This window comes from Physeter macrocephalus, unplaced genomic scaffold, assembly GCF_002837175.3.
Source record: "Physeter macrocephalus isolate SW-GA unplaced genomic scaffold, ASM283717v5 random_1312, whole genome shotgun sequence".
Lineage (NCBI taxonomy): Eukaryota > Metazoa > Chordata > Mammalia > Artiodactyla > Physeteridae > Physeter > Physeter macrocephalus.
Window position 1 is genome coordinate 1 of NW_021146757.1, and position 25,000 is coordinate 25,000.

Consider the following 25,000-nt stretch of genomic DNA (forward strand, 5'->3'; position numbering starts at 1 on the left):
AGACCTGGTCGCGAGCTTGTCAGCCGTCTCACCTGACATCTTCCCTGTCGCTGAGGCCTTCATCCTTAACCTGAGGGCTTTCGGATTTCACAGTCACTTTGGCCGCTTTCTTTCTGGCTGGACCATCTGCTGGGCCCCCAGAATCACCGTAGCCTCTCTTCCTCTTTCCTCGTGAAACTTTTGAGAGAAGGCTCTTCTTTAGAGGTTTCTCATCTTCGAAGACATCTAGATGACCACACAGAACATGAGATAGGAGACAATAGGAAAGGTGGAGACACTGTAGCTTCATGGGCAGGGTCATGAGAAGTCCTCTCTGCTAACCTCCCTCTAAACCTCCGTCACCATCCCATGTTTGGTCAGCAACCAGCTTTCAGCCTCTTCCCACCTCCAGCTGGTCTACACTCTACACTCTTCCTTTATCAGCACTGTACTCTACTCCTCCTAAGACTACAGACACACCACCACATGACTCATACAACCTAAACTGCAAACCTTAAATTTCAGCTAATATCCAGCAAGGAAAATGCATCAATCCATTAATTAACACCTTGCTTATTTACTACCTGCCAAGACTCATTATTTATTTTAGGGATAATCCACTCCTATTAAGTGAAATGTTTCAAGTTTATAAACATGTCCAAGTTTCCAGTTTTACCACAACCGATTTCTCCTAATCTAAGTTTCTGTCATCTATCAAACCCAAACACTACTCAAAACACATACATTACGAAATCTTTCTAGTCTTACCTCAGTGCCACTCTCAGCAAACTTAGGGCTGGAATGAGTCAGCAGTTAACTCAAAAATAACTTTATTTTCTCAAAATAATTATTGTTTCTTTTTTTTGTTAAAGGGAAATACAAAAAATGCATAAACTGTTGGTTTTAGTTCAACTAGGGTATCTAAAAGCATGGTCTCCTTATTAACATATATTACCTGGTATATATATTTATAATATGTATTAATATGACAAGGAAATATTTTCTGTTCTACTATAAATATATTCATGCAAATTATCTCGAATCTGAAATAAATCATCTTCTTTTGCTGCTGCCCAACTCTGCTTCAATTAACTGTGGAAAACAAAAATACCCTAGCCTTTACTGAGGTTCCAAAAGGAGCTGCAATATTAACCTAAAATATCAAATTAATTCATTCCTTTCCTCTATGGTTTGTCCTGCTGACTCTCTGGATAGGTATTTATATTCCCCAAGAATACAATTTTGCATGGGGGAAAAAGACTCTCCCTTTTGATCTAAATAAAATCATAACTTAATTTTAATAAATTTCACCTTATAACAGCATTTGTTTTAATGCTGGTTAAAATCACTGATTCAGTTCTGTTTCTTTAAAATGTTTTCTAAAAGAAGAAATTTATGCATTCCCAGGTTTTAAACATTTTAATGGGAACAAAATATTTCAAAATTAGTTATTTATAATCTGGAAACAGATTTCTTATTTCAAGGCCAGAATTTGTTTAAAAGTTTATTTATGACTTGACAGTTTGGTAGGGCACCCTTAAAATCAGGATTTCTAGATCTTACAGTGGTTTTTAGCCCTTTGTTAATAAGCAAAGATGGTAAATACTTCACTTTACTAATCTAAAGATGCAGGTGGGAGGTTGCTCCAGAAGCACTATTTCTTCCTCACCAAAATCACTTGGTTGGCTAAAAGGCACAGCTGTGTATTTTTGTGCTTTGAAGAGAGAGGTCGAGGAGTTAAAAGTGAGAACAAGGGAAACAAACTGTGAATCAAAAAACTGTTCATAGCATCATTATTCATAATATCCAAAAATTTTTAAATCTGAATGTCTATCCATTAGATAAGCATCAATTATGGTACAGTCACACAATGATATATAATTCAGTCATCTTTTAAGACAAAGGAAAATGATAAAATGGTTAAGAATGCAAAATTATTTTAATAGTGTACTTTCTACTACACACAAAAAAATACACAGACTAGATGGAAATACACTATTATTTAGTGGGGGCTGTTTCTGGATGGTAGACATACGGATGACATTTTTTTCTTTATTCTTTGCTGGTTTTTTTTTTGTTTTTGGTGCCACAGTATCAAGAGGCTATTATCCAGATATTCCACGCAAACGGAAACAAAAAGATAGCTGGGGTAGCAAGACTTGTATCAGACAAGACAGACTATAAAACAAAGTCTATAATAAAAAACAAAGGACATTATATAATGATAAAGAGGTCAATACAAGAAGATATCATTCATAAACACATATGAACCTAACATAGTAGCACCTGAATATATACAGCAAATATTAACAGAAATAAAGGGAGAAATTGACAGCAGTACAATAGTGGGGGACCTTAACACCCTCACTTACATCAATGGACAGATCATTCAGACAGAAGATCAATAAGGAAACAGTGACCCTGCAACTTCGCTGGTGGCACAGTGGTTAAGAATCTGCCTGCCAATGCAGGGGACACGGGTTCGAGCCCTGGTCCGGGAAGATCCCACATGCCACGGAGCAACTAAGCCTGTGTGCTACAACTACTGAGCCTGCGCTCTAGAGCCCGTGTGCCACTACTGAAGCCCGCACGCCTAGAGCCCGTGCTCCGCAACAAGAGAAGCCACTGTGATGAGAAGCCCACACACTGCAATGAAGAGTAGCCCCCCACTCGCCACAACTAGAGAAAGCCCGCGCACAGCAACGAAGACTCAACACAGCCATAGATAAATAAATAAATGGGAAAAAAAGGAAACAGTGACCTTAAATGACACATTAGACCAGATGGACTTAATAGATATCTGCAGGACATTCTGTCCACAAACAGCAGAATACACATTCTTTTCAAGTGCACATGGAACATTCTCCAGGATAGATCACATGCTAGCCCCCAAACAAGTCCCAACAAATTCAAGAAGACTGAAAATGTATCAAGCATCTTTTCCAATGACAACAGTATGAAACGAGAAATCAGTTACAGGAAGAAAAAAGAAAAAAAACACAAACACATGGAGACTAAACAAGATGCTACTAAAAAACAAAAACAAAAAAACCAGTGGATGAATCATGAAATCAAAGAGGAAATCAGAAAATACCTTAAGACAGTGAAAATAAAAACACAATTTTACAAAATCTACAGGATGCAGGAAAAGCAGTTCTAAGAGGGAAGCTTACAGCAATACAGGCCCACCTCAACAGGAAAAAATCTCAAACAACCTAACCTACCATCTAAAGGAATTAGAAACATTACTCAGCCATAGAAAGAATGCAATTTTGCCATTTGCAACAACATGGAGGGTATCATGCTTGGTGAAATAAGACAGAGAAAGACAAATACTGTCTTTTCTCTTATATGTGGAATCTAAAAAATAAAACAAATGAACAAATATAACAAAACAGAAACAGACTCAGATACAGAGAACAAATTAGTGGCTACCAGTGGGGAAAGGGGTGGGGGGAGAGGCAAGATAGGGGAAGAGGATTAAGAGGTACAAAGGACTAGGTATAAAATCAGTAAGTTACAAGGATGCAATGTATAGCACGGGGAATATAGCCAATATTTTATAATAACTTTATATGGAGTAAAGTCCAATATCAAATATCAGACCACTGTTGTACATCTGAACTAATATTGTAAGTCAACTATAATTAAAAAAAAAAAAAAAAAAAAAAAAAAAAAAAAAGAGGCCATTTTCCAGGACTCTCCAAGATCTAGAGCTGTCTACTACAGTCAGCCCTCCATATCCCCCGGTTCTGAATCTGCAGATTCAACCAACCTCGGATTGAACTTTGGTTGAATCTGCAGATGTGGAACCAGAAGATTACGAAGGGCTGACCGTACTACACTGTTACGTAAAGGATTTGAGCATCCGCACATCTTACTATACACGGAGGTCCTGAAACCAATTCTCTGCAGATACCGAGGGACAACTGTCTAACCAGCCTCCTTGACCTTAACCAAGTTATTTCAGCAGGGCATGAATTAACCACTGGGGCTTGCTTGGCCAGCCATTGATTTACTAAAAAAAACACCTGCTGAGAACTGCCAGCAGCACCTCATAGCACTACGAATAAAACACAAACTCCTTAGTTTGGTCTGCAACCTAAGGGTCCTACTCACGTCTCTCACCTCAATTCCAAAACATCCCCTCCTATGGGTCTTTAACCTTACGAATTCCTCTGCCCAGAGCTCTTTTCCCCCACAACGTCCTACAAAAGGCTCCTTCATTACAGTCGGTAATAGGCTCAAAGTGCCACATCTTCACACAGGAGTTCCTTGACCACTGATTCTACCAGCCGCTTCTTCCCTGTCCCCATGTCAGCTTTATTACAGCAACCTGTTTTACCTTCTTCATAGCTCTTATCACCATGTGAATTTATTTTTTAACTTACTTGTCCTACCTACGCTTCCCCAAAGATTACAGGCATCGTGAGAGCAGGAACCTTGCCTATCCTGTTCACCGCTATAATTCCAGAGCCTAGCAAAGGGCCTGAAAATAGCAAGTGCTCAGTAAGTATCTGTTGAAGGAGTTAATGAACTACGTTGATGAAGGATTTAACATTGAGATTAAATATGGAGAAACCAGAGGTGCCCTAATAGAAACAAAGATGTAATGTGGAAGACTATTTTCTTTGTCCCCAGCTGTTAAAAGCAGCCAAGTGTCACCTTCACGTGCATGCACTGAGGTTCTGGAAAAACCCACACTATGGTGCTGTTAGACAGTACACTGGAGAGTCACCAAATCAGTGTCACCTGCGGCCAAAACCACAACCAAATTGCTCCTCTACCCAACCACATCAAAGCTGATAACTCTTCCTGGAAGCTACCTTGGAAACTTACTGCAGCTCCACTGGCTCGCAGAGCATGAGTGAAGCTTAAGTGCATCCTTGCCTACGTGTAGGCTGAATTGATATGAGCTAGCCCATCTGATTACCTCACCTGGGCCATGCCAGGAGCCTTACGAGATGAAAATTCACAGCCACCCAGCAGGTTAGAATTAAGTTTCACAGACGAGGTCCAGAGAGGCTAAATTATTTGCCTCTCATATATAACCCAAGCACATATAACTACTAAATGTTGGAGCTATACCAACCTGGTGCCAAGGTGAAGTGTTTAGCTGGGAGGAATGCTACCCGGGCTGGCGGCATTTCCAATACCTTTTGATTTCAAAAAAAAATTTTAATCGCCACGTATTCAGAATACATTCCCTCTGACTAGAATGACAACCCCTTTTCACAGCCATTTGCTGAAATATTACCTATTCTTCAAGTTGCAGACCAAACATAACTTCTTCAGAGAGCATTTCCCAATCTCTCCTGATTATTCCTTCAGAAGTCAGAAAGCCTTATACCTTCTTCCACGAAATCACACGCTGTCTTGGATATTTTTTTGGTAAATGTGAACACTACCCTACTCTAATCTCCAAGAAACCTCTATCTCCCATGTCACCTAGCTCGTGTGCAGCAGACATTAGGTACTCAACAAATGTTATAGGAGTGAGTCAACGAATAAAATGGAACTTGTAGTATTAACTGTGAGGTAAATCACCTCTTAAGAAATGGTTACCATTTGACTATTTCCCAATGGATCATGGCCTTAAAATATGTACAGAATCACAGAATTACTGAATCTATGTCACAGGAGCCCTTGCTGGTGACCTAGGCTAATCGTCTACCCAGTTATATCAGGTACCCCAGAAATCCATTCTACAGCATGCATTATGCAATTATTTATAAAATTTATTGAGCACTTAGTATACGCACAGAAGGGGGGGAGGACAAGATAGGATACAGCAAAAAAATAAGACATGTTTTCATAAGCTTAAATTCTGGTAAGACAGGTCAGAAAAGAAGCAAATAAATTAACAAGATCATTACAGATGTGACACAGGCTGTCAGAGCCTCTCTCACCAGGGGTACCTGGAAGAGACCACCTTAGGCAGGATTCTCAAGGAGTGCCTGGGTTGAGACCTGGAGGAACAGAAGTGAGCCACGGCAAAAGCCACGGACGAACATTCTAAGGAGAAGGAACATCAAAGGCAAAGGCTCAGGTGAAAAATAACAGCGTATCTGAGGAACCAAACGGAGGCCAACAAGGAGGATATCTGGCAAAGAAGAAAGTGGTAGCAGACAACAGAAGAAGCAGGAGCCAAATCATGCAGGATCTTGTAGGCCATGGTGAGGAATCTGGATTTTATGACGAGCAATGGGAAGCCACAGAGGATCTGAAGTAGGAGCATGGCAAGATCTGATTTTTTTTTAAGATCACTTGCGCCGCTGCATGGAGAACCCTTGCCGTGGTGAGGGATTGAAAGGAAGTAAGGAGGCCAGTGAAGAGGCAACTGCAGTCGCTCACCTGAAAAGTGAGGGTGGCTTGGGCAGGGGGTGTGGCCACGGGAATAAAGAGAAGTGGAGAGACTGGAGATGTGGTTCTGAGGTTGAACTAACAGGACCTGCTGAAGGATTGGAGGTGTGCGTGCAAGGAAGAGGAGGGGTCTGCTTTAACAAGTGAAGCGATCAATTACTGAGAAGGGGAAAAGTGAGGAAGGGGCAGGTTTAACAGGGGAAAATCAAGAGTTTGGCTTTGCCCAGGGCAAGTATAAGAAGCCTATTCGATATGCACTAGAAGAAGTCAGGTGGGATCCGAAGCTGGGACTCTGAGGTGAGATTTGGCTGAAGGTACTATTCAGGAGATGAGTACACTCCAGCACTCTAAGTCCTGGTCAGTTCGTCTTGTGGGGACACAAAACAACCGCAGTGCCTCTTGCCTATTCACGCTCTGCATCTACCAGGAGGCCGGACTTGATCCTGCGAATGACGCGGAGCAGGAAGAGGCTGAGCAGGGGAGCTCGCGGTCCCGCCGGGCTCCGCGGAACCGCTCAGGGCGCATCGCTCCCGGCACGGAGGGCAAAGGCGCAGCGACGTCGGGGAGGCCCAGGGCAGCCGCGTGCCGCCTGCCTCCCGCGGTCACCGGAACGCCGTCTCGCTGGCCCAGGTGGGCGCGGGGCTGCCTCGCCCGCACCTGCAGGAGGCCGGCCTCGCCCTCCCCCACCGGCCCTGCCTCCCGCCCTCCTCCAGCCTCTCCCCCTAAGCCCGGCTCGGCCTCGCTCTCACCCGCCTCCTTCTCCTCGCGCCTGGCTTTGCTCTCGCTCTTGGCCGTCTGGCCGCGTGACTCACGTCCCCGCGGCTCCCTGCCCGCGGCCATCTGGCCGCGCAACTCGCGTCCCCGCGGCTCCCGGCCCGCCGTGCGCTTCCGAGCCATCTTTGCCTGGGCAGGACTGGCCGGACGCTTGACGCACCGCGCCGCCACGGGACACTGCCCGCGCACTGGCTCCGCCCCTAGGCGGGGCGAGGAGCGGCCACGCCCCCTCACTTAGACACCGGGTACCCAATTCCCCCCGCCCCAACGTCGGCGCCCCTGATAAAGCTCCGCCCCAGCCCCAAAGGACCAATGCTAACTGCAGGAAGCAAGAAGCCGCAAAACCGATTTTTTTCTACTTCCGGCGCATTGCGTCCTCGCCTTTCCAGAGACCGGAGGGGGTTCTCGTGCTCTCGCGAGAGGCGGGAAAGAGCGCAGGGTTTGAAAGATGGCGGACGACGTGGACCAGGTGAGTGTTACCTGAAGAACTCGCTTCGGAGCGGCTTCCCCAGGCCCAGGCCTGGCTCTGCCCCACTTTGCCTGTCAGGGTTGCTTTCTCCAAGCTCACGGCAAGGTGGCCAATCACGCCGCCTCTTTCTGGGTCTTCACGGCCTTACTTTGCCTCTTGGTTAACTGCGCCTCGTCCCAATTTTGCCTCAGGTCCTGAGATTTTTTTTCTGTTCGAAGTCTCCTGGCAACTAGTTATTCCTCACTCTCGTCACTTCCTTTCTCTTGAGTCTCACCTTTTTCTGTAGGGTAGGGAATAATTATCCTTGCCTGCCTCACGGACCTGTCGGGATTCTGATAAAAAGCCTGATAATACGGTTGAGTTGTTATCGTTACTGAGCGCAGCAGTTGTTGCACAGTCAACGAACACCTAGTGAGCATCGTCTTTGAGTGGTTGGACACCGTTCTGAGCACCAGGGACACTGGCATTGACGTACGTGGTCCCTGGCCCCGCTTGAAGTTTATATTCGGGGAAGGACGGGTAAAAAGTAAACATAAGTGTGCGCGATATACGGGGCCGTGATGTGGTATGAAGGCAACAAGCAAGGAACTGGTATTCAGAATAACTGATGGTCCTGCAGGCTTTCTCACCCGCTCTCCTTTCTTTCCAAAATGCTCTTCCTCAGATATCTTTGTGGATCAGGTTACAGCTTGTTCAGCTTTCTACTGAAATCTCACCTCCTCAAAGAGGACTTCTTTGGCCACCTGCATCAAACGGCACTCTCCCAGTCTGCTTTATTTTTCTTCATAGCATGTTATTGGTTCATATTAAGTGTATGCTTCTTTGTTTAATGCCTGTATCCCCAACTGGAATGTGAGTTCCTTAAGAGCAAGAGTTTTGTTCACTGTTCTGTCCTCGGGGTTTAGAACGGTGCTGGAAACACTCAACAGATATTTATTGAGTGAATGAATCGAATGATCAGGGAGTCCGCTTTGAAAAGTCAGTGTTTAAAACTATGGGATGAAAAGGGTGGACAGTGGGTAGTAGGGCTCAGTCATGTATATATCCTTACAGTGTTATGGTTACTTATTTATATGCCACTCCCCACTAGAATGAACTCCTTGAGGGCAGGGACTGACTTCTGGATCATTGTAATCTAGTATTTGGTTAGCTGGTCCTTAACAAACACCTTTTGAACTGGGGATGGGGACTAGGTGAGTCAGTATTTTTTCTTCTTTTTTTTTCCCCTTTTACTCTGTGTTAGGGTTGTAGAGCCTGTAACATTCAGTCACCTTCCTCCACTGGCCTTATGTACTTACTGAAGCAGCTCTCCTTGAATAATGTTATCAACTCTCCTGGCTTCAAGCATCCCTTCCACATGGACCCTGGTCATCCTAGCCCTGATCTCTTTGAGACTTGTTTCCAACAGTTTTTTAATAGTAATAAAAAGAACCATTTATAAGTACTTTTCTGTTTGCCAGACACTATTTAAAATACATCAGATACTTCAGTTAAATACATTAGCTCTAATCCTCCCAAGAATTATGGGGGGGGAGATTGTGGCTTCCTCATTTTGTAAACAAGGAAACTGAGAATTAGAGATGGCATGATTTTTTAATCCCAATTCATAAGTGTCAGAGTCAGGAATTGAACCCACACTGCCTGACTCCAAAGCCAGTGCTTTCAACCAGTATTCTATACTGCCTGCTAAATATATTCATCTTTCTGACCAAATGGCACCCTGAACTCAACTTACCCTGTACTGAATTCATAATCCTCCGTCAAACATTCATCTGCTTAGCATTATGACTAGTATGTGGTAGTCATTAAATGTAAGTTCTTCGAATTACTAAATGATATTTGAGATAAAGCTGAAGTCTCTGAGAGAGTGACTCCCTACACACTGAAATGGGGTCAGACAGTTTGGATTTTGAGGGAACAGAGGGCCGTCATGATTATTTTGTCATATAACTCCTTTCTGTGTACGTATGTTTCAGCCCTCATTTATCTAGCACTTACTCTGTGTCAGGCACTGTTCTATGCCTTCAAATATGTCATTTAAGCCTCACAACAACAGTGTTGGGTAGGCATTGTCGTTATACACATTTTGCAGATTCGGAGACTGAGGCATAGAGGGGTTAAGTAATTTGCCCACCGTCATGCAGGGCACCGATGGTTCAGACACTTCACTCTCTAGTACTGTATTACTAAGCCTGTTTCTTTTATCAGCAACAAACTACCAACACTGTAGAAGAGCCTCTGGATCTCATCAGGCTCAGTCTGGATGAACGAATCTATGTGAAAATGAGAAACGACAGAGAGCTTCGAGGCAGGTTACATGTGAGTAAATTTACTAAATCACCTTGAAATCAGATTATTTCCTTGCGGTTGCTCCCTCCTCCCACCCCTTTGAAATGTAAAAACTGTCCACTCTGGAAGAGTGTTTGAATGTAGACAAGGAGGAGGTGCAAAGCCAGTCGTATTTCCAATAGCCAAATGCAACTGTGTTTTATTCATATTGTTAACATTTATTTCTCTTAGCGGAAATGGTGTGTTTATTAAAGAATTTTTTCATTTCTTTCATTTTTTCCTGTGTTTATTTGTAAATAACATTTATTTGTCCTCCATTCTCATTTGAGTGTTCTTTAAATTACGGATATATATATAAATTTGTGTTTTATTGTGAAAAATTTTAGACAGCACAGACATACGTAGAGTAAAAGGGGAAATGCCATTTCTTCTTTTGAGTCTATAGTCTTTCAGGTCTTTTCTGTATATTTACACATATATACAAGAATGTGTGTCTGTATGTATATATTTGCACTATATACACCACCTCTAAAAAAAATAAATGGGATCTTGCTATACATTTTGGGGACACCTTTCTTTTTCACTTAATTATTCTTGGAAATTATTGATCATAAGTGCATAAGTGCATCTCCTTTATTTTTTTAAATGATTATGTAGAATTCTGTATATGGTAGCAGTGATATTAAGATTGTTTTCCATTTCTTACTACTATAAGCATTTTTATACATCGACCTTTGTGTATATCTGCAAATATTTCTATGGGATTGGTCCCTTGAGGTGGTCCCATTTATTCATAAAGAGAGTATACTAAAGGTTTTGCCTCTTCTTGTTAACTCGTTACTTTCCTGAGTAAGTTGTTTTTTATTACTACCATTCTACCCTGAAGTGATTAAAAATAGCTACTGTTTATTGAGCATTAATTATATGCCAGGTACTGTTACTCTAAGTGTTTTGCATGTAGTATCTTATTTAATCTCTCTAACAACTCTATGAGGGTAGATACTCCTTATCCCGTTTTATGTTTGAAGAAGCTCAGGCTCAGAAAGATGAAGTTACTTTGCTTAAGGTGACACAGCCAGTAAAAAGAGGGCCCGACGAGGAACCTAGGCAGTCTGACTTCAGCCCCCTCTTAAGTACTATGATTCTACCTAACATGAAACCTAAAGGTAAAGAACCTCCTGTGCTTGGAAAGGAAGTGGGGACCTAGTAGTCTTAAATTACAGAAAGGAAGAGGAACCCCGGGTAATGGAATAGTGGCAGCTTCGCAGAGAAAAATAGAATTGAACTTAATCACATGGGCCAGTGGCAAGTAGACAAACACCCCAGGACAGACGTGTTGCCTTCACTCTGGAGGCTTCTTCAGTGCCCTGCCTACACTCAATTGCCTCTGTACTGAATGACCCCCAGCCTTTTGTTTTCTGTCCCTCATCTGTAGATCTTTGCCCCCGTTTGTTGCTTTGCCTAGCAGTTCCGCGTGTTGCTAATTGGCTATTTTTATTTTGATGTGAGCTGGTGAACCATTTAACACTTGGCTCGAAGTAAGCATAAGTGGGTTCTAAACAAGCCACTCCCTCCCTCCCAGCCCCTGGAGCTTCACCTTTTAGTAAAATGCATGAGCCTTAGAGCTCGGATTGAGGACATCCCTGAATATCTGAGTTGCAGTAATTGTTGATCGAGCCCACAGGTGCCGAAAAACTAGTTCTGGTGAGGCTCTAGTGTGCAGGGTGTTGCTCTACTTACTTTACTTTGTGGTGTTTAGTTTAGGACAGGGCATGTTGAGTGACAGGGTCTTGTGCTTTTAGGAGACTGCATTGCCGTCATCTTAGCAGTTAAAGAATTTTATTTCCTTTACTGTATCTTTCTTGTCACACTATTACAGATGGAATTGAAAGAAGTATACTGAAAGATATATGAACTGGCTTTTTTTCATAATTAAATATTATAAGTATTTACGTGACTGCCTTAGATAACAAATAGGGTGGGCACTTTACAAATAATTTCAAGGGCTTCCCTGGTGGCGCAGTGGTTGACAGTCTGCCTGCCGATGCAGGGGACACGGGTTCGTGCCCCGGTCTGGGAGGATCCCACATGCCGCGGAGCGGCTAGGCCCGTGGGCCCTGGGGACACGGGTTCGTGCCCCGGTCTGGGAGGATCCCACATGCCGCGGAGCGGCTAGGCCCGTGAGCCCTGGCCGCTGAGCCTGCGCGTCCAGAGCCTGTGCTCCTCAACGGAAGTGGCCACAACAGTGAGAGGCCCGCGTACCGCAAAAAAAAATAAAAAATAAAAAAATAATTTCAAATTATTTTGAGTAATTCATTTTTGACCATAACAGTCTTATGTTTGTATCAGGTCAATTAAGTTATCATTGGAGATGATTGGCAGAGAAACAGTATATTAGCACAGCAGGATTATTTTTTATGTGCATGTAAAAGTTTGTGGTATAAGTATTATGTGTTACTTGTAATTGAGTGATATGCATATTATAAGCCCGGTTTATTATTTCCTAATTTGCTTATTACATTTCTTGGTCCCTCACCTTCCCACTTCAGGCTTATGATCAGCATTTAAATATGATATTGGGAGATGTGGAAGAAACTGTGACAACTATAGAAATTGATGAAGAAACATATGAAGAGATATATAAAGTAAGTCATGCAGTTCCATTCATCGCTTTTAAAATGTCAGTTGTTCTCAGAATCCAACAGTTATTTATGGAAAGCCTGTCGTGTTTTGATACCTATTCATGGACTCAGTAGAGTGTAGCAATTAAAAAAACCAAAGGCATTGGGGTTGGACAGACCTGGTTTCCACTGCTGGCTTGGCTACTTCCTGTCTGGGTTTCGCTGGGCAAGGGAAGTACCTTTGCAGATGTAACTTCCTCACTGGTAAGCAGGAATACAGTCACTTCTGTCGTAGGGTTGCCAAGATTCGTTGAGATATGGCTGTGTAAGATGCCTCTGTGTGCTGGCGTATAACAGTAATACTGGACAATGTTTTGTTTGATGTGGACTTATGTATCAATACTTACTAGAAACTAAAACTGAGAAATTTTTAAAATATTTAACTCATTAAAAATAATAATAAATCTATTACATTTTGACATAAGTAACATTTTTATGAATAATAGCTGTATTTTCTAAAACAAAATATTAAGTGAGAAGTGTCTTTGTTTTATGTTTTGCAAATGCTTGGGTTAATAGACAACAGCTAGTTACTCACATCTTTGTTTCTGCATTTAATCTGTTGTGCTATATTGTGAATGTCACACAGATAGGTAGTTGGAAAGGGAGGAGTATTTTTTGTGGATACTTGCCTTTGATACTACATCCAAACTCAGCAAGCGGTAGTTTCTTAAAGGTTAGTTGTAGTGTAAAATCTGAAACTATATCAGTGAACTTTTCATACTCTTTGTTATATGCAAATTCATTGGTCTACCTTGTGCTTGGAATGGATTTTTTATACATGCATGATTTTGTAACATCAAGCTCTGGTCGTTTGGAAAATATTGGTTCACTGAATTACGCAGATCTTCCGGATATTGGCACATTTTGTTCAGTCTTTTAAGTATTGAGAAGCCACTCTGGCCCTCAGGACCACCTGGATTCACATCTTGACTCCCTTGCTTACCAGCTATATAATTGTACCAGTTACCCAACTTGTCTGTGACTAAGTTTCTGTATCTGTAAAATGGGGATGGTAATACGACTCACTTCATACAGCTATTGAGGATTCATTGAGAGATTCCGTGAAAAGCCTTCAGGTGGTGACAGGCACGTAGTAAGCGTTCAGATGTCAGCCTTTGTTGGTTTTTGTGGTTCTCCTTTATCCCGGCTTTCCTCCTCTTTTCAACCAGTCCCGACTCCGTGGCTAGTTTTCTTTCTCCCTCTGAACGTGGGATTTTTTTTTAATCTTTTTTTCCCCCCCTCAGATGTCATTTAGTAATTACTGGTAAGCCATCAATCTGTAATAGTAGTACAGCATGAAAGCTTGAGCTCTGGCTTAACAGATCTCGGTTCAAATCCTGGCTGCTGCTGATTAGTTATGTGACCTTGGGCAAGTTCTAGAAATTTTTTAAGCCTCAGGGACCTCCTCTGTAAAATGCCAATACAATAATTGTGCCTTCCTCCCAGGATTATCACAGGTTGCACTGAATTTGGTGCTTGTAAAGCTGGTGGCAAGTGGTGATTGGTGGCCATTATGATTATGGATAAATCTGTGTCTCCAGCTTTTTTCTTTTCTGAACTTCACTCTCTCTTTTCCAATATTCTTATTGAAAATATATCCACATTGGATGTTATCTCAAACTCAGTATATATAAAACTAAACTTCTGGTGTTCACCTTCAAAATGAGATCATTCTCAATTCCCTGTTTATGTTCATGATTTCCTCAGTTATTTGGACCTTATATCTCAGAATTTTATATAGCAAGTCAGCGGAAAACTTAGTGGCTTAAAAGTACACACATTTATTAGCTCAGTTTGTGTGGGTCAGGTGTCCAGGCTCAGCTGGGTCCTTTGCTTCAGGGTTTCTCACAAGGCTGCACAAGGGCTGGGGTCTCATCTGAAGGCTAAAGTGGGGAAGGTTCTGCTTCTAAGCTCACTTGCGTGGTTGTTGAGAGGATTCATTTCCTCGAGGGTTTTGGTCTGAGAGCCCCTCAGTTCCTTGCTGCAGGGCCTCTACCACTGGCGGCTTGCTTCATCAAACCCAGCATGAGAGCTGGCTAGCAAGGTGGAAGTAACTATCTTATGTAACCTAATCATGATAGTGACATCCCACTAACTTTGTAGTATTCTGCTGGTTAGAAGCAAGGCACGAATTTTACCCACAGTCAGAAGGAGGGGGTTACACAAGTGGGTGAACACCAGGAGGCAGGGATCCTTGGGGGCGATCATAGAAGCTGCTTACTTGTATCTCCAGAAAACTGTAATTGAATTAATAGAGCATCATTTCGGATGAAGTGGTTTCCATAGGAAGGTAAGGTTGGAACTTTTTAGTTCAGAAGTATGACCACTGAGTGAGGGATTTGAGTAAAATATGTCAGTTATTTTGATGAGCGCTGACTCCTTCACTGAACTGGCTATGGTAAGACTAGGTTGCCTTTTGCAACTGGAAGGAAACCAGAAGGCAGTGCTGCTTCCTAGTAGCAGACAGCAGACATGATCCTTGTTTCTCTGAGAGTGATTCTCAGAGTGTGTTCCTCGAACCAGGAGTATGGGTAGACCTGGAGTGTGTCAGAAATGCAGTTCATGGGCCACACCCTGGCCTACTGAGTGAGGATCTCTGCGCGTGGAGCCAGGAAACAGCCCTAAAGGTGATCTTATGCACACTGAAACTTGAGAACCACTGCCCTGAGAGTGTATTATCTGGGAAAGAGTTAGATACATTCATCGATGACACTTAAGTGTACTTGATTTAGCATACTACATTTATAGGTACTACTTGAATTTACTGTTGGGGGTTCTCCTTTTATGTTAGTTCCAGTACCCAAGAAGCTCATAAAACATGGTTCTTACATTTTAAAAAACTTCTGAAGACATAGCTGTTACCAATATTTTCTGCCTGGCGGAGAGAGAGTTCTCTGTCGGATCTACATTTGGTCAGTTGTGGTACAGATTCCTGTAAGCTAAAAAGGATACATTAATTGTCATTGCCCCTCCCACCTCCACTGTAGAACAGCAGGGACAGGATATCTGCTGCCATAAAAACTCCCTTTCAGGGCTTCCCCGGTGGCGCAGTGATTGAGAGTCCCCCTGCCGATGCGGGGGACGCGGGTTCGTGCCCCGGTCCGGGAGGATCCCACGTGCCGCGGAGCGGCTGGGCCCGTGAGCCGTGGCCGCTGAGCCTGCGCGTCCGGAGCCCATGCCCCGCAACAGGGAGAGGCCGCAGCAGTGAGAGAGGCCTGCGTACCGCAAAAAAAAACCAACCAAACAAACAAAATAACTCCCTTTCAGAAAAGGAAAGAATGGGAACGTAGAGCAGTTACTGGTCCTTCACAGTGATGGATCCCCTGGGGAGGCATGAGTAGTAGAAGAAATCCCTTGGTTAGGTCATGTATGTCCTGTGCGATATTTGGGACATACTCAAAAAAATTCTTTCCCGTTTATCTATAATTCAAATTTAATTGGGCGACCTGTATTTTTATTTGCTAAATCTGGGGCTGCAGAACGTTCACAGAAGCGTCTCACTTATGCTGGAAGACTCAAATTGTCAAAGGCTTTCTTCAGCCGGGCTATGTATGCGTTCTTTGGCAATACCATTTCTTTAAAAACTTCTGACTTCATATATTTCTGATCTGTTTATTTCCAGTCATTTCTTTGGGCCATTCTCCTCAAAGTCTTTTTCTGTGCAGAACTTGTAGACGCCTTTATTTCTTTAGTTCCTCACCTCTAATTTGTGTAACTTCCTCTCCCGCAAATTAATGTCGGCTACCTTGGGTACTTGCTAAAGTACATTTGGGTGGGAAAGGGACACCCTTAATCTGGTCTTCCCCTCAGGGCTGAGTTTGTTTCACTGAGAGAATTTACAGGGCAGCTTCGTTCCTCAAAGCTTTTTTTCCTGCTTATTGTCCACAGTTTGGGGTCTAAAAACAGTTGGCTTTTATGACCTCATGAATGCTGTTTCTTATCATCTCTGCTTGAAAACCGGCTAGTTCTCACCTAAGCTCATCTCTTCCTTACACTGCCCTGCCCAGTGCATCAGGTTAACGGCAGCACTGCTCATGTTTGGCTTTTTTCAACCTCTTCCCCAGAACCTATAGGTTTGGGACATCTTTGGGGCTACTTGTGGAATCACTGCAGGCAACAGTTTTACTTAATGTTTTGCCGAGGCATGAGAAAATTTCAGACCTTCCATGTCTGTTTCCTTACAGCCTAAGGCTTGTCTCCTAGGCTAATGCAAAAGGTATCCATTCTGTATATGAGTGCAGTAGCACATAGAAGCAGCACCTGCGGGCTTAGCACAGTAGGATTGTATTTGTACCCACGCAACAGTCTTCAGTGAGGTTTTAGGTCAGTGCAGTAGCTTTCTTCCAGGTGCCCAGTTGGGGACCCAGGCTTCTGGCTCTGCCGTCCCCGGGGTTCTCCACGATCTGAGTCCACGGTCGGGGACACAGAGTGTGTCACACAGAGTGTGTCAGAACACAGAGGCGCCTTTGTGGGAGGTTGGTCATCACTTCTGTTCACTTTCCGTTGGTTAAAGCCCTGTCCGTGGCACCATCTGGTTGGCAGGGAGCTTGAGAAACGTGGTCCAGCTGTGTGCCAAGAAGAGGGGCAGAAGGGGCTGGGTGGGTAGCTGACGCCTCTGCCCCAGTTGTGTTCCAGGAAAAGAAACAGTTCCTAGATGGTGCTTTGTGCCACAAAGGTAAGTGAACAGGTTTTTTAAGCAATTTGTTTGTGTTATGTTGAATCTATGGTTTTTTGTTTTCAAATTTCTCTCTCGAAAAATAAATAATACTACTACAAATTTGTATAAATGTGTTCTGTGTTTTTTTTTTTTTCCCTCTTCCAGTCAACAAAACGGAATATTCCGATGCTCTTTGTCCGGGGAGACGGTGTTGTGCTAGTTGCCCCACCATTGAGAGTTGGTTGAAACAAAGAATTTATCCTGTGTGGAAAATAGGAGATTTTGTATGATTGCCTCTTTAAATGTAGAAGATACTCAAAAGAGAAACCGGCGTACGTTTTGATTTTAAGAAATAACCAAGAATTCTTCCACTTCTGAAATAAGTTGATTTGCAGATAACTCACAAATTCTTAAGCTAAATGGCATTTTTATTTTTCTCCAACCCTTCCAATAAATGTGATCACCAAGATGCAGAACTTTTTCAGGAGTTGATTTGCTCCATTGTTTTTTCGGACAATTTCTGGGTTTCTTTGTTTAAATTAAATTTGATGTTTCCTTTTTTGATTTTTAATGCAGTCTCCTGTCTTGTGAATTCTTTCAAATAAGCACATGTGTTCCATTCACTTTATTTGTACACTTCTGTGTTGCATCTACTGTGTTTGCGGCACCAAGTTGAGTCCTGGGAACGACAGTTTTGTCCATTTGCTTCCCTCCCTGGAGTCTTCTGGAAAGGCAGTTGTTGAAGCCAGTAACTGCGGGACAGTAAGGTCAGGGCCGATGGCGTCATGCATGTATGGGATGCCGTGAGAGCACAGAGGAAGAGCACCAGGGGTGGGTGGGCGTGGTGGGGGGGCTCTCCTTGTAAACAGTGGCACTGCGTGAAAAATGGGAGCCTGGTTCTCTTCTCTCTGGCCGGATTATTTCTAAGGCCAGGCTTCAGTGGTTGTTAATCCATTATCTAGCACAATATGCTAACATATGCACAATATTTTAAGCCACGTGCAAGAAAGATGCTTTCGTTAAGACGTTGTGTAATAAGGTTTCGTTTTATTTATTGTGCCTGTTCCTGCAAGTTAGTGGAGAAGGAAAAAACAAGTGTGGGCAAGCTGACAGATGCCTTACCTTACGTGAGTAGACAGGAGAGAACCACTCACTTCTGCCACCCCGCACTTTGTCCACAGGCTTCAGTAGTCCCAGGACGCAACCTGTTTACAGCAGCCTGTTCACTGTTGAAGGAATGGGACTGTGGTTCTGATGGTAGCAAGTGGGTGATCCTTTAGATCACCCTTTCTGAGTAGAATGCTTGCCTAAGTGCTGATGATGGTGATACATGTAATAATTGTCACCTTTTGTCGAACAGAGTACACCAGGCAAAGGCATTTTTTTGTACGTCTTCCTATTTAATCCCTGCAACAACTCTCCTGCGGGATGTTATGAGAAACTGAAGCTCCACGAGCTTCCGTTGCTTGTCTGTGGGTCTGAGGAAGTACCTGTGTGAGTGAGTGGGCCCGGCGTGTGGTGCAGCTCTGGCTCCTAATGTCCACCACAGCCATGACGGCCACTCTGCGGTTCTCTCCACGTTGCATTTATTTTTAGTGGCATCTGATAATCCGTGCCTAATTCCTGAATACTTCTACTCCGTTCTTGGTCATCTTTCTCTTTTTTCTCCTAAAATTGATAGGTTACAGCAGAACTTTTTTTGGCTGTGAGGACTTGTGTACACGCACACATTTCTGAAAACCATGAACCTTACAGTCGGACACAGTTGCCATCACATGCACATAAAACTCAGCAGCCCCATACAAATGTCCACTTACTCCTGGCTGCTAAGATACAGGGAGGGGGCAACAAAAGATTTAACTGCAGGATAACCATCTGCATGTTACCAGAAGGGGGTTTTGCGAGCCCTTTTGGAGCTCAGACTACCTGCCTGGAGGGTTGGAGCTGGGACCCAGTCCACACCAGGGGCCACTCAAGCAGCGTCCTGCCACAGACCCCCATCAAGGCTTTCTCTCCAGGTCTGCAGGGGCGCTGCCCTCTGAGAGGGCCCCCGGAGCCATGCCTTGGACTTCTGGTGCCATGTAGCACACTGAGCTCTGGCCAGCTGGACAGCCCGTTGTCTTTGGAGCTGGTGACTGGTGGTTTCTGCAACGTGGTGTCATGTAACTCACGGGGAGCCTTCTACCCATTTTTCCTTTGGAAACCTCTCAAGCAGATGCCATACCTGGATCCCCGCGTTGGTGGATTCCTGAAAGAGATTGTTGTGAATTGTCAACGGCTTCCCACAAAGAAAGATGGACAGACAGAACGTGGAACTACACACTCAGCTTTGAGATGAAATGCGCCCAAATTGAAATCTGAGTAACTTGAGTATCGCAAGTAAGACTAAAAGCATTAGCTACAAGTGGGCAATTTTCACACATTTTAAATAGTGGTTTTTGTAGATCTGTCCAAACTAGGCTGTTTTCACACTTGCTTTTATTACATATAGAGGCAGACCGTGGGGCTATTGCGGGTTTGGTTCCAGACCACTGCAATAAAGCAAGTCACGGGTTTTTTGTTTTCCCAGGGCATGTAAAAGTTATGTTTACACTATACCGTAGTCTATTAAGTGTGCAATAGCATTAGGTCTAAAAAAATGTACAAAAAAACCAATGTACATGCCTTAATTAAAAAATACTTCATCGCTAAAACATGCTAACCATCCTCTGAGCCTTCAGCCAGTCTAAATCTTTTTGCAACAGTAACATCAAAGATCACTGATCACAGATCACCATAGCAAATATAACAATGAAAAAGTTTGAAATGTTGCAGGAATTACTAAAGTGTGACACAGAGACCTGAACTGAGCAAATGCTGTTGGAAAAAATGGCGCCAATAAACTTAATGCAGGGTTGCCACAACAATTTGTAAAAAAAACGCAATAAAGTGAAGCACAATAAACAAGAAATACCTGTAATATATACCTACATTGATTTTAGCCTGTAGTCAGAGCGGAGGAATGTTCCATTGTGTGAGCAGTTGCCAGCTGTGAGCAATGCTCATCTGCACCGGACAGGGAGAGTCACTGAAAGTTCCAGGAGTCATCCTGGCAGGAACCAGAGGCTCATTGATATGTGTGTCCCTCAGCTCTGCTGAGCTATGTGGGTTTCATTCTTGGGCAAGCCCTGCGTGGTAGCAGATCTAGGCTTACAACCTACCTGCTTGCCAGCTGCAGTGATCTCATTCTCGATTGGCTCATGTGCTGGTCCATGACTAGTCATCATGGCCAAGAGAATGCAGGGTTCTGATTGGAACTAAGAGTCAGATTATCCCTGCCTGGGCCATGTGGTCTGAGGGTGGAGAGGGGTAACTTCTCTAAAGGGAACCAGGGGAAAGAGGATGGGAGCTGAAGACAAAGAATTCCTGCTGCGTAAGGATAATTTGTAGTCTCCTCTAACTTCTACAAAAATAAGCCCTTTAAAAAAAAAAAGGCCCTTTTGATACTTGATTATTAGTAACAAGTTTCTTGGAACACACCTCATAGCAGACATTATGATTTGAAGCCATCGCTCTGGAATCTAGTAGGAGGCCCTCGACACCCTGAGCGGGTTTGGTCAGTGTGGAAGGAGCTTAGATGTGTTCCATGACTGGGCCTGATAGTAACGAATCCTCTTGGGGGGCCAAGGTGGGGGACCTGCAGCACAAGAGGTTATTTGACTGAGAGTAGGTATTGGAGTCCTCGGAGCTCTGAGGAGGGTGGGATACTTGCATGCTATGAGTGAGAAACAGCGAGCCCCACCCAACAAGTGGCTTTTTGTGAGCAGGGACCATCGTCACAGCCCCGGCCCAGGGCTTGGCCAAGAGTGTGTCCCCAATAAATGCTGAATGAGTAATTAAACCCTAAGAAAGCCAGTGACAACACTATGGGTGGAAAGGGTAAATGGTACTCTTTTTTTCAGCTTTATTGAGGCATTGACAAAATTGTAAGATACTTAAAGCAGGCATTCTGGTAATTTGATATAAGTATACATTGTGAAAGGATTCCCACCATCTGGTTAATACATCCATCACCTCATATTCATCTTTTGTGTGTATGTCTGTGTGATGAGAAGTTTAAGTTTTACTCTCAGCAAATTTAGATTATGTAGTACAGTGTTGTCAACTTAGTCACCATGGTTTACGTTAAATTGTCAGATATTACTCATACCTGAAAGTCTGTATGTTTATACCAGCCTCTCCCTGTTTCTCCCACCCTCCAGCCCTTGAAAACCATTTTTCTAGGAGTTTGACTTTTTCCTTCTTTAAAAAAATTCCACATATGATACATGCAGTGTTTGTTTGGCTTGTTTCACTTAGCATAATGCTCTCAAGGTCTATCTACATTGGTGCAAATGGCAGCATTTCTTCTTTTCTCATGGCTGAATAATATTCCATCATTTAAACATATATATATGTATATCGCAACTTCTTTATCCATTCAGGGCAAATGGTAGTTTCAAAGTACCGTTGCACATTGTTTTCCAGATACTTGTAATGTCCTGCCCACAACTGGACACTTTTTGCCCTTCTAGCCATCTTGCCCCCATTACCATTTACCTGAGAATAGCAGTATATGACAACAGTAGATACCTAACTAATTATCAATTTACATGGGAAACTAACACCAGAAAATAAGAATGCCACGCGTTTTATTTTTATTTATTTATTTATTTATTTTTGGCTGCGTTGGATCTTCGTTGCTGCAAGCGGGCTTTCTCTAGTTGTGGCGAGCAGGGGCTACTCCTCATTGCAGTGTGCGGGCTTATTGTGGTGGCTTCTCGTTGCGGAGCGTGGGCTCTAGGCGCGCAGGCTCAGTAGTTGTGGCTCACGGGCTCTAGAGCACGGGCTCAGTATTTGTGGCGCACGGGCTTAGTTGCTCCGCGGCATGTGGGATCTTCCCAGACCAGGGCTCAAACCTGTGTCCCCTGCATTGGCAGGCGGATTCTTAACCACTGAGCCACAAGGGAAGTCCGCCAAGTGTTTTAATTCCTTTTAGATCCATTGCTCAATTTTAATACCTGGAGCACGTAGGTTCTTATTTTCTTGGCTGCTTCTAGAAGTTTCCTGGATGTGGAAGTAGCATGCCCCACTGCAGGTTCTGATATTGATTACAACCGAGGAATTTTTTTCCTGGCAGTCATCCTACCCACCTACAGCGCTATGGGGATCTGGGCTCTAGGTGTTGACAGGACCCCCAGAGTTGCCCTTGGTGGCTTGGAAGACTGACCACAGAGTCTGAAGATGTGGTCAAGTCAGATAAACCTGGCTACAAATCCCAGCTGTGCCACGGGCCAGCTGGGCAAATTACTTATGCCCTAAGCTCAGCCTGTAAGGGTTGGAAAGCTTTTCTATAAGAAGCCCAGGATGGAGCCTGGAATGTTGCAGATACATCACAGACCCCCGGTTCAGAAGTCACAGAAAGGGAGGCAGTACTGGGAGGCCTGTTCAGTTTGCTCTGGTCACTTACTCATCTTATTTCAACTATCCCCACTCTTTCTCCCCAGATAGATTCCAGGAGAACCATGAATGTGAAATAATTTAATTCAGTCAATTAAAATTTATTCTCAAATGTGCCAGGCTCTGTCCATGGAGGACTGAAAACACAAACCGAGTGCACAGTGCTGGTGCCGTGAGGCACACGGAGGGTCAGGTGTTGAGCACACAGTGCGACTCAGTGGAAGGTGGGCTGAGTAGGTAATGTTTGAACAGACATCTGAGCAGCAGGAAGGAGCATTAGTCCAGGCCCCTGGGAGCCGTGCAGAAGCTCTGAGGCGAGAGCAGTGTTGCCTGGTCAGGGGTCTGCAGGGAGACCAACAGCAGGAGGGGGAAGAGCTGAGGGCCCACACACAGCCCCTGGCGTTGCGTGATGTGTAGTCTGCACGGTCCCCTCCTGCTCACACCCTAACACTTCACTTCCTTTTCCTTCCTTCCTTCCTCCCTCCCTCCCTCCCTCCCTCCCTTCCTTTCTAGCTCTCTCTTTTTTTTTTTTTAATTCAAAACTTGTTTATTGGTATGGTTTCCCGCTCATGTTGGTTCAGTGCTTTTCGTGCTGTGTCTGTAAGTGCTGCTTTTCCTCCTGTGGCCTGGTGAGGACAGTGGAGCAGCCAACGTGCAAAGCTGCCATGCGCGTGGCTCCAGTGGGTGATGTCGTGGCTCACTGGGCATCTCACACCCATGAAGCAGGGCCTGGGGCTGTGCACCAGGCACTTCTCCTTGTGTTTCCTCTTCTCTTCTGGAGAGAGATGGAGGTCCTGAGCCAGAGGCATGCTCCCTCTCGTGGGAGGTGTTACCACCGGTAAGGGCCTTCCCTTCTCAAAGGGAGGGATCTTCCTCCCTGAGGCAGGGGACGACGGCTGGGAGTCCGTTCCCGCGAGGGGAAATGACTGCGCTCCCCTCAGGTGGCCTGGTAGGAAGAACAGAACTGGAAATAGCTCTCATCCGTGTTTTGTGAATTTTGGCGAGGCTCGCGCCCTCTCTGGCCTCACGTGAGGGAAATGCAGGGAGAATTTGCCCCCACCCCCACCCCCCCGCCATGGGCTTGTGCTCCTAACCCAGCGCCCAGCTCAGAGCGTGCCTCCGCTGCCATCTCAGGTGTCAGCAGCAGGTGGCGCTGTGCTCTCTGCTCTGCCTCCACGTTTCTTGGTTTGCAGTCAGCGCTGATTCGTGCTGGCCAGCAAAGTCTGCGCCGCTTATTTCCTTAAATCCCCACAGTTTGTGGAGCTCCAACCCAACAATATCTGTTGCTGCCAGGATCAAAGAAGGAAAGAAAACAGCGTGCCGTTAGGCCCCAGGGACTAAGTTGTAGGGTGAAATGTCCCTCGTGCCCACATCTCACTGAACGAAAATGAGATCGTTGACAGGACCACATCCCAAACAACATGCCTTTTGTCAGCACTCTGTCCTGTGTGTGCATGCGGTCGACAGGTGGTCGGAGAGAGCTTTTGTCACGGTTTGAGTAAAGATGCTGCCGCTGTTGAGCAGATGCTCTTACCTGCTCACAGCCTCAGTGCCTTCATCTGTGCGATGTCCTTTCAACTTAAGCGTTGTGTGTTGGGGGGCAGGCTGCGATCATTCTGTTACTGATTAAAAGAGCCTCAGTTTGGAGTTCTTGAAAAACTCTTGGTTATAGTGCTCGAAAGCCAACAGTCGTGTGCTAGGTGAACCGTACAGATCCGGAGTCAAGAAGCCTTGCATTCATTTCCCCGCACCATTGCTTACTAGGTGAACAACAGGTCTGGCCTCTGCTCTTCAGTTTCTTCCTCCATAAACGGAGGATGGTAGCCATGTCCACCTCATGAAGAGGCTAAGCATTCACTGGCGTCCACCCAGGATCTGGCTCAGGGCCTGCATGCAGTAGCAGCCCAGAATATCTTTGTTTTCCTTAATTAAGCCAGCGGCTCCATGTACCGTTCTTGTCTCCTCCTGTCTGCCTTTCAGGCCTCTGTGGTTGGTCCATAGTACAAAAGACCACTCGTAAATATTTCTCTGTCTTAAAATAAGGATCAAAGCTGTTCTTTATGAGTTCATAGTTTCTGCCTGGCTGAGTCTACTACAACATTAAAAAAAATAATAATCTCATTGATCTCTTTTTGCATTGTTTTTCCTTAAAGGCTTTTCCAGGCTGAGGACTGCTAGAAAATGGGTTGGATAAAAGCTAATCATGAAAAGGATTTGGAAATCAGATGAGAGGTCAAGGGGTCTTCCCTTGTGCAGAGTCTCGACCCTCTCCCTCCTTGATTCTCAGCAGTGTTTTTCTCAGTTCAA

The 25,000-nt window shown here is 44.3% G+C and overlaps 2 protein-coding genes across 2 annotated transcripts; one reads left to right on the forward strand and one right to left on the reverse strand.

Moving 5' to 3' along the window:
• Positions 1–6: 6 nt before the first annotated feature.
• LOC114485497 (DNA repair protein complementing XP-C cells-like) lies at positions 7–7,334 on the reverse strand. Its single transcript, XM_028487029.2, has 2 exons — positions 7,092–7,334; positions 7–225 (listed from the first exon to the last, which is right to left on the reverse strand). The coding sequence occupies exons 1-2, from the start codon at positions 7,237–7,239 to the stop codon at positions 29–31; spliced, it is 345 nt and encodes a 114-aa protein (XP_028342830.1). The 5' UTR covers positions 7,240–7,334; the 3' UTR covers positions 7–28.
• A 134-nt stretch (positions 7,335–7,468) lies between these two features.
• Positions 7,469–17,786, forward strand: LSM3 (LSM3 homolog, U6 small nuclear RNA and mRNA degradation associated). Its single transcript, XM_007105483.3, has 4 exons — positions 7,469–7,585; positions 9,794–9,904; positions 12,424–12,519; positions 17,381–17,786. The coding sequence occupies exons 1-4, from the start codon at positions 7,565–7,567 to the stop codon at positions 17,459–17,461; spliced, it is 309 nt and encodes a 102-aa protein (XP_007105545.1). The 5' UTR covers positions 7,469–7,564; the 3' UTR covers positions 17,462–17,786.
• The last annotated feature ends 7,214 nt before the right edge of the window (positions 17,787–25,000 follow it).